This window comes from Lolium rigidum, chromosome 6 (assembly GCF_022539505.1).
Source record: "Lolium rigidum isolate FL_2022 chromosome 6, APGP_CSIRO_Lrig_0.1, whole genome shotgun sequence".
NCBI lineage: Eukaryota > Viridiplantae > Streptophyta > Magnoliopsida > Poales > Poaceae > Lolium > Lolium rigidum.
In genome coordinates this window covers 237,239,551-237,251,974 of record NC_061513.1, presented here as the reverse complement: position 1 = coordinate 237,251,974, position 12,424 = coordinate 237,239,551, and the positions used below count along the sequence as shown (strand labels likewise).

General features: G+C 45.7%; 1 protein-coding gene across 1 annotated transcript; it reads right to left on the bottom strand.

Annotated features, from left to right (window-relative positions):
• Positions 1–318: 318 nt before the first annotated feature.
• LOC124663843 (zinc finger protein NUTCRACKER-like) lies at positions 319–1,904 on the bottom strand. The gene is made up of 2 exons (XM_047201496.1): positions 1,769–1,904; positions 319–1,655 (listed from the first exon to the last, which is right to left on the bottom strand). Exons 1-2 carry the CDS (start codon positions 1,902–1,904, stop codon positions 319–321), a joined length of 1,473 nt encoding a protein of 490 aa, XP_047057452.1.
• Positions 1,905–12,424: the final 10,520 nt, after the last annotated feature.

The following is a 12,424-nucleotide window of genomic DNA, read 5'->3' as shown; positions in this document are numbered from 1 at the left end:
CTCTCCAAAATATTTTGAATCAAAGAAGCCCTAGGCTCCACTAATGAATTATTAATATATAGTAGTACTAATTATTAATGTAGGAATTGAGTATAGCATTTAGCAGGGTCAAATTCCATTAAACTGTGACTCACAGCTGACTGAAGAGCAACACAGGTCATGACATGCCGAGTACAAGAAATGACAGCTGACTAAACTGATCGGAATGCCATCTGCTTCTTCGTGAAGTTGCATGCATGCCGGGTTCATGCTTACATAGCTTCGGATGAACACTACTCATATCTCCATGGCATAATGCATGATTAACATGGCTTAAGTTTAAATCCACCCATGTATGGATGATGAGCAGAGTGCTTGCATGCCAACGCCCAAGAAATCCCTAGTTTCCTCCCTCCCGACGGCGTCCTTGAGGCCGGCATGGCGTGCCGCCGAGAAAAGGTCGTACGGCATGCTCCCGGTGGCCGCCGTGAGCTCGCTCATTGCGCCGGAGACGTTGGCATTGTGCTGGCTCGCGCCGAAAAAGAACTTGTTGCGCTCCTCGTCCCGCGCGGCTGACTTGGGCGCCGGCTCAAAGGCCCCCATGACCGGCATCGTGGCGTTGTTGGACGATGTCACGGAGCCGATCTGCGCCGCCCTTTGCAGCAGCGCCGTCGCGGACATGTCGGCAGGCGGCGCGGCAGGCTTGGCGTGCTGCTGGCCGCTGAACACGGACGGCGCGCTATCCGCCTCTCTGGAAGAGTTGGTCGTCAGCTCGCTGGCGTTCGACGACGAGAGCTTGCCGCTGCCACCGCTGTTCCCGTACATCCAGCTCAGCTGCGCCATGTCAAACTGCTGCGGCGCGCCGGCGGAGGTCGGCGCGAAGAGATCCGCGTACATCTGCGGCGGCATTGGTGCGCCCGCACCACCGGACGACAGTAGGCCACCAATGTGTTGCATGCCCATGGAGGACGGCAGCGTGTTTTCGCCGCCCCACAGAGAGAGCCCTCCGTGCCGGGCCGCGGCGCCTTCGCACAGCATGTCTCCGACGGCGCCCGCCGTGTGTCCCAGCATCTGTCCACCTGCAGGCCTGATCAGGTGCGCGGCGGCCGGCGGCGGGAGCATCATGCTGTGCGGCCTGACGGCCATCCCGGCCGGCGCCGAGCCGGCGAACAGGTATCCCTGCCCCGCCGCCGCCGCGCCCGAGTTAGCGGCGGTGATCCTCGCCGTCTCCTCGGCGAGCGCGTCGCAGAAGGCGCGGTGCGTGATGAAGCTGTCCCGCCTGGAGAAGAGCGTGCCGCAGTCGCAGCGGTACTCCCTGGTGCCGCAGGTCTTGGAGTGCGCCTTCCAGTCGGACTGCACGGCGTAGCGCTTGGCGCACTTGTCGCACTTCCACTTCTTCTCGCCGTGCTTGCGGCAGAAGTGCTTCTTGATCCCGGTGAGGTCGCCCAGCGCGCGGGCCGGGTTGTTGTGGACGCAGGTCTTCTCCGGGCACACGTACACGCGCTTCCGGGGCTCCTTGCCGCTCCGCTGCTTGAGCTTCCATGGCAGGTTGTGGCCGCGGCGGTGCAGCTGCAGGTTCTGGTCGCGCTGGAAGCCCTTGCCGCAGATCTCGCACACGAAGCGGTTCGTCGCCATCAGCGTCCGCGGCGACAGCGCGATCACCTCCGCCTCAGGGTCTGCAGGATACGATCGATCATCGATTAGAATTCGCTAGGAAATAAATAATGGCGAAGAAGAAGATGCATGCAGCTGATGGAAGAGGATTAATTCGCTAGGTAAACGAACTTGCCTGGTGTGCCGGGGAGGCTGCGCTTCTTCTTGGCGGGAGGAGGGGGAGGGTGCTCATGGTCATGCGACGACGGTTGCTGCAGCTGCTGCTGGTTGGTGAGGGGAGCGAAAGGGTTGGACATGGCTTCACTCGCCATTATTGTTTCTTGGTGTCTTGCTAGCTCGATCTTGGTGAGATTGATGTTGTGATGTACTACTACTGCTTGTGCTTAACTAGTCTTGATTTGGAGACAAAAGGGCAACTTTTGTTCTTAGGTCGGTGTGGGGCATTACTCAAGCAATGTAATGTAGCTAGTGGAAGCAACAATACCAGCAGATGGACTAATATAGGAGAGCTGCCGGACGGAACTAGTTAGTGAGACACAATCACACAAACAAGAGAGAGAAAGAGTAGTGTGTTAGAGGAGGACAGAGCTTAATTAAAATATTTGAAGTGGTAAAAAGGTGAAAGTTGAAAGGAGTGTGTGTTTGTGTGGCAGTGTGGGTGTACATACATACATGCAATGCATGATGACACCTATGATGAGGAGAAAGATATGGAAAAGGGTAATCATCAAAGGGCGGTAAAAAGCTGCGGCTTGGTGCCTTTGCATTTGGCATGATTAGCCCATAATGTGCTGCTCTTCCCTTTGCAAAAGAACCGTGCTGCCTCTCCGCTCCGGTCTACTCTGACCTGGACCCGCATGCATGCACACGCGCCTTGTTTTTCCTCCTTGGAGATGAAGATAGTCGTCGTGGTAGTGCTGTGCTCCAAAAGGGCTTTTTGTTCCTTTTTCTGCGAGAGAAAAGGGCTTTTTGTACACCCATCGCAGCAATCTTGAGCTGACTGTTCGAGACTTCGATCGCGATTAATTTGGCGCAAAACATGCGATATAGACGAGAGGTTGATGCTTCACTGCTCAAGAGATTAGGTGGCAAATGTTTTTAGTATATTTATATATATGTAGCATGTTTGATCATATCCTTTGCAGAGATTGCTTTGCACCTGCACAACTCTAACAGGTTATTTTGCAGGTGTACATCTCCAACATGCTACACATCTACAAATATTTAATGCGCGATGCACAAATGTGACTCTGACATTGTAAATTGTAAGCAAGCATATATGATATGAGTAAAAATAATAATCTTCCACATATTAATTATTTAGCTATTTAAAATTGAGAAAATGAATCATTCAAAGAGGTACATAATTAAGGATTCAAATCAGTTACACAAGAAATTCTTGTGGATTCACTCTAAGATGTTACAACTCTTACAAAAAAAAACGTGTGATTCAATGTCCTTAAAAATCCTACTAAATTCCTATGAATCAAAGAACTAATCTTTGCAAAAAAATTTGGTTTCCTATGATGCAACATATAAGACTTTTATTTTAAAATAATATTTGCATAATTTACCATGCCATGCCATGCCATGTTTCTCCTATGTTTTTTCATATTCCTACTTTTTTTCGTGATGCAAAGAGGCCCTTAGAGAGCAAACGAGCCACTATGGTGATGGTTGAAAAATGTTTAGAATACCTCCTCTCCTCTTCGATCAAATGGCAATGACCACTCTAACCTCAGATTTATCCTAGTCAGTGATGCCACACAAGCCTTTTCCACGTCATATCCCTTTCAATTCTTTTATTTGTCCTCACTCGAAACTTAAATACCAGCTTTCTCTGAAATAATATGCCATTTTACGTTGAAATGCACCGTACATGGTAACAGAACTAATGTCTAATTTACTAGAATTATTACAAATTTTCCGTATAGTTTGAATTTTGAACACAAATTTCGAAGTTCAAAATTCACTAACACTTTTGTCTCAAACTGTATGTCAATCTTACCGAAATCAATACCAGATTAGTTACTTATCTACTATGGTTGTTCAACTTTTATGTATAATTTGGATTTTCAACCCAACATTTTAGTTCTAGCTAAAGTTATAAAAACCAAAATCTAGCAAAACCTTTTCTAGTTATGAACTAAAATTTTAAATTATATCAATTTGTTCCATAATATAAGCCATTTTAGCAAACTGAAATTCAGCTAAAAATTTACATGTATGATCTTTTTGCTCAAAATTTAGCTAAAATTCAGATTTTGGGTTAAAATCACAAGCCGCATTGAAACTTTTGGCAAAATTCAGGTAAATTAAAGCATTTTGTGACCTATCTTCTACATATTATCTAAATATGACATATGGTTTGATAAATTATTTTGGTCGAGTTTAAAGTTCAAAATTCTTGTTTAAAATTCAAACCTAAAATAAAAACAATAAAACAGTAAACCTGAAATACTCCGGTGGATAAACTTTAGAAGCAGCGAGAAAATAGATGGGGTTGGCACGACTATTTTGAAAAATAGTGGGGTCAATATAGTGAAAATAAGACAATTCTGAACAGGTTTTGTAGTTCTGGTTAATTTGGATCAAATCAAAAGTCTAGGATTGTAATTTAAACTCTAGGATATGTTTAGGGGTAAAGTGGTCTTGTTGGATCGTAGCTAAAAGTTATCAGGTTAATCTTCTCTCATAAGGGAAAATTCTTACAGCTCTATATGAATGTACACACAAGCTAGTACAATTTACGAAAACTAAAAACCACTAGCTAGGATCCTAGTGATAGTGGCATCAACAGTGGCCAAGGTCAATCCAGGGGTAGCAAACATACCCATGGTGACAAGGCCTCTCTTTATCCCAAACTAGCTCCACGTTAGTTTTCGCTTCCCGAAGCCTATGAATCGACGCACACAGGGCAAGGGGGGCCGAGAAAAGTTGAAAATTTTCTGTGGACTTTGGAAAGGAATCTGGTGTCTCTTTAGAAATCCAGTGGAGCCCCTCTCTAGGAGAATAATCTAGGGCTTGCAAGAGTTCATACGCTAGAGTCCAAACTGTTAGCACTAAACTATCACCCAAAGGCCGAAAAGGGTACTCATTATCACCGTCGTGGGGGTCCAGTGTTAGGATCGGTCTGCTTGGACTAAAGTCAGCTCGCAAGCTGACGCCCTTCCCACACCTCCAAATATTCACCTGCCACGCCCTTGTTATATGATCCTGCTCCTGCAGCTTGATGCGATCTTGCCTGTGCTTTGCTGTGGTGGATCGATCGCTTTGGGGTTCGGAAGATTTGGGAACATTTTAATCCAACACGTTGCCACTGGATGATCACTGACTGAAAATGTGCCATGTTCATGACACTTTCAGTTGTAACAAATTACTATGTGAACCTTTCAAAAAATTTACTATATGAACCCATGCATCCATCTCAAAATCAACGTGGGATCGGTTGCCTTTTTTGACTGGATAGCTAAATCACAGCTCATCTTTCATGTTAAAAGGCCGTGTTTCTTTTGCAGAGGATCAATTTCGGAATGCATTTTTTAATGTATGATGTGCTTTTGCATACTGCACATGAATCAACATGTCTTGAAAAAACAATGAGCTTGAAGTTTAAAAAACCCAGCTGCAAAATATGGAGATTTGCTAGTTCTCGGCTAGCCTGGAATTAAGTTCGTGTTCAGTTAAGTTATACACCATTTGATTGCATCATGATTCGTGTATATGAGTTGCAAGTTAGGTTGCAACTGAGAAAAATTATCCAAAATTGAGAACAAAGTTAGTAGTTCTCAGTCGACTAAGAAATAGTCACACCCCAAAATATAACTAAAATAACCTTTATGGTTCAATTCCATTTTAATTGCCGAGAAACCATTCTATAATCTCTGTTTACTAATTTGTATTAATCCTCGATGCGAGCACGAAGTTAATGTACGTACATGCAGTGAACTACTCAGCATTGACTAAAAACGACCGGAGAAAGTATAACTTAGCTTGCTAAAAGATCTTATATTAGTAATCGGAGGAAATATCATCTCACCATATCACGTGCGTGACAAGTGAGACACGACGCGACAGTGCATCTGTGCATGTGTACCTGGCCGGGGAACCTTGCGAAGTTGCGATTGATCAACCGTCACATTCTGTTATCTGTGGCCAAGCTAGCTACCAGCTATACTGCAGAGGACGGTTTTATATGCATTTTAGTCAGAGATTTTGAACATGCAGCGGGCTCGGAGCTAGCTAATCTCTGACAGGTCTCTCCTTCCATGGCAAGGAATCTGAAGTGGGACAAACCCTCGACTGGTGCATGTGACTAGCTGAAGAACGGTCCAGCATATCAATTATTTAAGTGTACACGGTGTACATGTTAGGTGTACGCATCAACAATTGCATGGTCTATCCTTAAACCATCCTTAGTAGTAGCACGGACCCGTTCATTCTAAATGGAGCATGTATGTTATCTAGCTAGTGTATTTATGCAATTGTGCAGGTGCATGTGTACAATACGTACGGGGAAATGCATCATGCGGACCTGACGCCGGTCCATAAGGACAACAACTACTCACCAGCGTACAAAGTTGCCTTGACAGTGACCCGATGAATGCATACGTCTCCATGTGATTAGTTTGTACTTATACTATACAACAGAAAGTTACGCAATGGACTGAATGACAACTACCGGTCGTCTTCGTATGCGCATATGTCCAACAATTTGGTCAAATGGCGATCGTGATCGACAAAAGATGTGGATGATTAGCACGCGTGCGCCGCTCTGTGCCCCTGCACGAGAACGGTTAATTAGCAAGTTATTGCCATCCGTCAGGATAATGCACAAGTCATGCATGTATGCATGCACTGATGCACATCCCGGCCGGATGCAACACGTCAAGATTACCTAATGAAGTTCCAAAAAGTCAGCTTAAAGAAGAGGTTTCGAAAAATTATCTGAACAACACGGTTCAAAATTTTCTTTTATCAAAAACAGTCGGCTCGGGTTGGCAAGAACCAGAAGAAGGATACGAATGGCACCCGTCGGAGAGAGAAAAAGTAATCTTGCTCTAGGGTTTCATCCTCGTCGGCGCCACCACCGGTCTGTCCCACCTCTTATGGCCCTTCGGGACTTGCGGGTTCCACGGAGCATGGCCCTCGCTGCCAGGAGGGTCTCCGTCCCTCTTTTAGAAAGTTTCAGTATTTTATTTGGGTGGTGAAATGGTGGCAACATCCTGAAGTTAGAATAATGTCATTCTCGTCATATCCTCGGGTATTTGAAGTTGTGTGTCCGGTGGATCTCCTAGGATCCGAGAGATCCAGATGATTTTCGTTTTCATTGATGTGGTTGCAGGGCTATATATTTTTTATGTACGGTCTCATCATAGAAGATGGTTGTTGCTCTCTACTACGACAAGTTTTATCCGGCACTCTAGCGGGGGAAGGACGGTGACGTGTTTTTGGCTCGCTCGAGTACTCTTAGTGATCATTAGGTATTCCATTGACATATTTGTAATTTATTAATTTTAGAACTCGTTGTAGTTTAGATTTGTAGATTTTCTGAATAAGATTAAGGGCAATGAATAGTAAAACATTCGTTCTAAAAAATAAATATAATTTAGCCAAAACTTAAACTTTAGGTTTTTAGATTTTTTTCTACCCTTAATTTTAGGAATATTGGCTACATATATTACGCATTTGGCAAAAATTTATCACAATTGGGAAGCACAATTTTTTGGAGGTGTGTCGGCCCTCTAATTGTTTCATGCATCCATAACGGGACCAAATTAACAGTATATAGAAAAAAGTATTAATAGTAACATTAAAGCATTACTTATGGTGAACCTATATATCTTCGCACAAAATTGTTACTGAGAGAGTAATAATTCCGGTGGATTGGACCAGTGAAGGAACCACCAGCTTGGTTTTCTTCCAATTGCTTCGTACACTATAAGTAAAAACCTATAGCCGGCGCACCAAAAAATGCTACCGCCGGTGCACCAGCGCGCACTAGCATTAACACGCTGGTGGTAACGTGTTACCACCGACGCACCAGCCAGGTACGCTGGTGGTAGAAAAAATACCGCTGACGCACTAGCCAGAGATAAGTTATTTTGGAACAAAAAATGCCCTATTGGTTGGCTACTTTACAAAGAGCACCCTCAGTTTGAAATTAAAAAGCGATCAAGTCCATGGCTGATTCCACCCGCCGGCACCGATCCAGGGAGCGTACCGTAGAGGTGGCCCTCGAGCGGAAAAGAGAGGAGGAGCTCAAGGCAGCAACGGAGAGGCCCCGAGGCAGCTGCCGCCACCGTGATGTCGTCGTCATCCCCCGCAAGGTGGATGAGGAGGGCTCAATGACGGGGAAGAGGGAAAGAGGAAGGGAAGGAAGAGGAACAGAAGGAAGAGGAGAAGAGGAAGAGAAGGTAAAGAAGGAAGAGGAAGAGGGATGAGGAAAATAATAAAGAGGGGATGAGGAAGACAGAGAAGCAGAGAAATAGGAGATTAGTGCTTCTTGGGTATACCTGAATTTTTTTCATCAAAATCTAAACATTTAAAAATTCTATTCTCCTTTTTTTATTTTGAGGAATTTTAAAAAATCGATAAACGGCCGTAGGTAGTTGAATTTGGATGTAACTCTATAATGTTTCTTTTTCATCGGAAGTCGTTTGCAAAATCTATAAGAATTTTACTGAAACAATTTTCCTAACAACTAGAACACATGACATATGGACATCTCAAAAGCAAAATCTGAATCCTCTTACAGCGCGCACACCAATATAGTGAACTGCCGACGGTATTGCCCTGGCTCGGACATGCGCGAGGCTTACCCCTGACACGCCAAATTATTGGTACGCTGGTGGTATCCTCGTATCACATGCGTATCTATATTTGATGCGTCGACGGTAATATCGCACCGACGGATATCTTTTTAGCTTGTTGGCGGTACTTTGTCCTATAAAACTTTTCATAATAGTGGTACTCCCTCCGTCTCGGTTCAACATGCGTGCACGTAGTTTTAAAATTGCTTTGATCATTATTTTAGTTAATAAAATATGAAATACTACATGTTAAAATATTTATATCATTCAAAATATTTTTTAAATATGGTCTCGCATGCGCAGCCCCTATGGTCTCGGACCTCCTCGTTCTCTTTCGGTGGTCCTCCCTCCTTTCGGGCTTCCTCCCCCTAAAGGGCGAGCGGAGTTCCTCTGCAAGAGCGGCAACCATATAGCCACAGGCGGTTGGCTTGATGAAGACTAGAGGCTGCGAGCTTCCTCCCTGTCTGCACTCATCCGGCAAGCTTGGATCCGTGGTGGCGCACCTCAAATGGAGTTCTTGTAGGCTTGTTTCTATGGTTGAGTAGTTCTTCGCGCTAACTTGTTTGTTCTCTACTCCTATGTAAACCCCCGTGTATTCCTAATCTGTTGTAAGAATTTGAGCCTCGCCAGGCTACTTTCGATGGAATGCAACAAATGGTGGGGATTTTTCCCCCATCACCCTCGAAAAAAAAATATATTTTTTAAATACGAATCTTATAATATAAATATATAATTTATATTTTGTTAACCAAAATATTTTTTTCAAAATGGAGATTAAAGCCCCGACTTCTGCATCATGATGATGCACACGGCCTTATTAAGGGTCAATTTTATCTTAAACTATGTGCACCTCCTGAGACGGAAGGAGTATCTCGGATTCTCCCTAATCAACATCGATCTCTCTCCTCCTCGTTTTACTATACTACTACTGCCCTACTGGTACTAGTGTACTGTACGAGCATATCTATCGTCCGTCTTTGGAGGAGGCAGATACGAGCGGTATGCATGCACATCCACGGGCAGATATTCCATTTGGTGTCGTTTGCGCCGTCGCCTACCTCCTCGTCGGCTTCGCGCTCGCGCACCCATACACCGCGCACGTGCCCATCGGCGCCGCATCCCAATCCCAAACCAAATTAACCTAGCTAGCTAGCAACTCTACTCTACTTCGAAGGACGACGAGTCACACGACCTCAATTACAAGGAAGACTAATCAGTCTCACAATCACCTAGAAACTGAGCGTGTTCGTGCATGCGATCTTGTGAGGGGAGTTTGTGCTAATCTGGTGTATCTATAGCTCAGCTAGCTGATAAAAAGTGTTAGCGCACCATGTATAGCTAGCTACATCTACAATTCTACATGTATGTGCATTGTAATTTGGCCCCCCTAATCCACGCCTCGTACGTGCGCGTTGGGCTGGAGGACCGAAGGCATCCGAGGGCGGAAGCTCCGGAGTACTAGATTTTGAGATTTTGACCTATGAGGAAAGGGTACTAGCAGAGTTGCAGTCCTATAGGAAACGCCCTCGGATATGCAGTTATGCACCAACGAAATATAAACTAAACGTGTATGCTATTATTGGACGAAATAAAAATTGGAGTCTTGAAGTTTTTGGTCGACCCTCAAAAAAAGAAAAAATTTGTCGCCAAGGATGAGAATTTGTTTTGGGATACCTGTACTTCTTTTGGGCCAATAGCTCCTATGCGACACAGTTGAGTGAAATTCTCCACGGTGCGATGTTGTTGGCTCAAATAGCTACCATGCGTCGTTTTTTATGCTTCAAATAGCTCGCATGCGATAGGCAGCTGACGCGGGTTAAGAAACTTAGTTAGGATGCGATTAGGTTAGGACAAGTGAGGGTTATAACAAGTGGGGTCCACCTGGTCCATGTACGGCAGAGTCAACCGTTCACGAGTGAGGGTCCCGCATGTCTCAACGGTCTCGCTCGACTCGCGCGTGGTGAACTGGGAACGGCGGCGAGCGGCGGCGCCCGGGCTTCTTCTCCGACGGCGGCCCTTTTTCATCTCGGGCGGCGGCGGAGAGCGTCTATCTCGGCGGCGGCGGAGCTATTGCGGGTGAGTAATTGCAAAACCCAAGTCTCATACCCCCGGATCTTGGCCTGATTTTCTTTTTGTTGCCGATTTAGAATCTGCGTATCTGGGCGGATCGAGAGGAGCGCGGGCTGAATCGGATGGAGGGACGAGACGGTGCTTCAAATCGGTAATGCGCCCCTTCTTTTAATGTTATCGTTATCGATTTGGGGCCGATTGGGGGATCAATTGCTTACGCCGCCGCTGCCCACCATTGACAGGGGAGATGCTTGCGCCCGATTCTCGCCAAGCACATTCGCAATTAGAGTCGAATTTTTTCCATGTAAAGCCAAGTTGAGTGATGGAAGCGTCCAAGACATTGCAAATAGCACCGTGAGGTTGGCTCTTGATCTTGAAGATGTTGATCCGCGAGAATTGGAGGGAAAGGAGGAGGAGGCCGTGCGCAATCTGGTGGAGAAGATAGGGGAGAAGATTGTTTGGGGTCCAGAACAAGAGGTGTCTGTGCTACGGTTTGACAACTATAAGGGTGAATATGTGAGAATTGAAGATGGAGAATCTATGGTTGCTGAAATTGATCGTCAAGAAGGGTGGGAAAGCAATCAAGTAAGTTTTCATGCAGAGCTTATTGATCTACAAACAAATTCCAGAGTAGGTTATGTGCCATCAAAGATGGCTGCACATATGCAAGATGATGAGTGGGCTTCACAAAGGAGGGGGCAGATGTTGGCATTGCTCACCGAACCGACAATAGTAGCTGAAGATATAGGGGCCGATGCGGATGCGAGAGGAGGGAAACCATGGTGCTCAAAAGATTGTTGTTGATCGGAATGTAGTAGAGTTAAATGAAAAAACAGATTTAGTCATTGCACCAATATCCGACATTGAAATGGCCAAAATGTTTGGCATTCCAGTTGATGATAGAGATGAAGGCCGTGCAACCGAGGATGACAGTTCTTTGCCTCGCGATGGTAACACAAATGCAGGCCGTGGAAATGAGGATGAAGAAGACCCGATGAGACAGGCTGCAGATGATGTGGATGATGCAAATGACAATGAGCTGGTCTCGTTTGTATGACAAAGAGAACCCGAGTAGTTGAGGTTGGAAAGTTGTGGCCAAATATGAATGAGTTTAGGATGTCTTTTAGGACCTATGCAGTGAAAAAGAGTTTGATGCCAAGACTATGTGGACTGATAGGAAGAAATTTTATGCTAGGTGCAAAGGCTATGATGGTGGTGGAAATCCATGCAAATGGTACATATCCGCGCGTACTACAACCCGATGGCAAGTACAGATCGGGGTAAATCAAATACCAAACCAGACATACATGTATGACCACTTCACGAGAGTTTCAAATATGACAAACCAGACTTTGGATTACGGAGAAGATTACTCCTATTTTAGCAAAAACTCCAAACACTACCGCAAAAAGGCTTAAAGTGGACTTGGAGAAGCTATACCCCATCAAACTGAAATATACCACAGCTTGGAAGGCAAAGCCGTAGGATAACGTTGCATAGAAAACAAAAAAATTTTCCTACCGCGAACACGCAATCCAAGCCAAGATGCAATCTAGAAGACGGTAGCAACGAGGGGGTATCGAGTCTCACCCTTGAAGAGATTCCAAAGCCTACAAGATGAGGCTCTTGTTGCTGCGGTAGACGTTCACTTGCCGCTTGCAAAAGCGCGTAGAAGATCTTGATCACGATCGGTTCCGGCGCCACGAACGGGCAGCACCTCCGTACTCGGTCACACGTTCGGTTGTTGATGAAGACGACGTCCACCTCCCGTTCCAGCCGGGCAGCGGAAGTAGTAGCTCCTCTTGAATCCGACAGCACGACGGCGTGGTGTCGGTGGCGGTGTAGAAGTCCGGCGGAGCTTCGCTAAGCAAACCGGGCAATATGAAGTGGAGGAGCAAAGCTAGGTTTGGGAGGGGGTGGCCGGCCACTCAAGGGGGCGGCCAAGCTAT

Excerpts from the sequence above, each read along its gene's own strand:
- LOC124663843 (XM_047201496.1), bottom strand. The coding sequence starts at position 1,904 with ATGGCGAGTGAAGCCATGTCCAACCCTTTCGCTCCCCTCACCAACCAG. Across the intron at positions 1,656-1,768 it reads CAGCCTCCCCGGCACACCAG|ACCCTGAGGCGGAGGTGATC; the intron begins GCAAGTTCGTTT and ends CGTATCCTGCAG.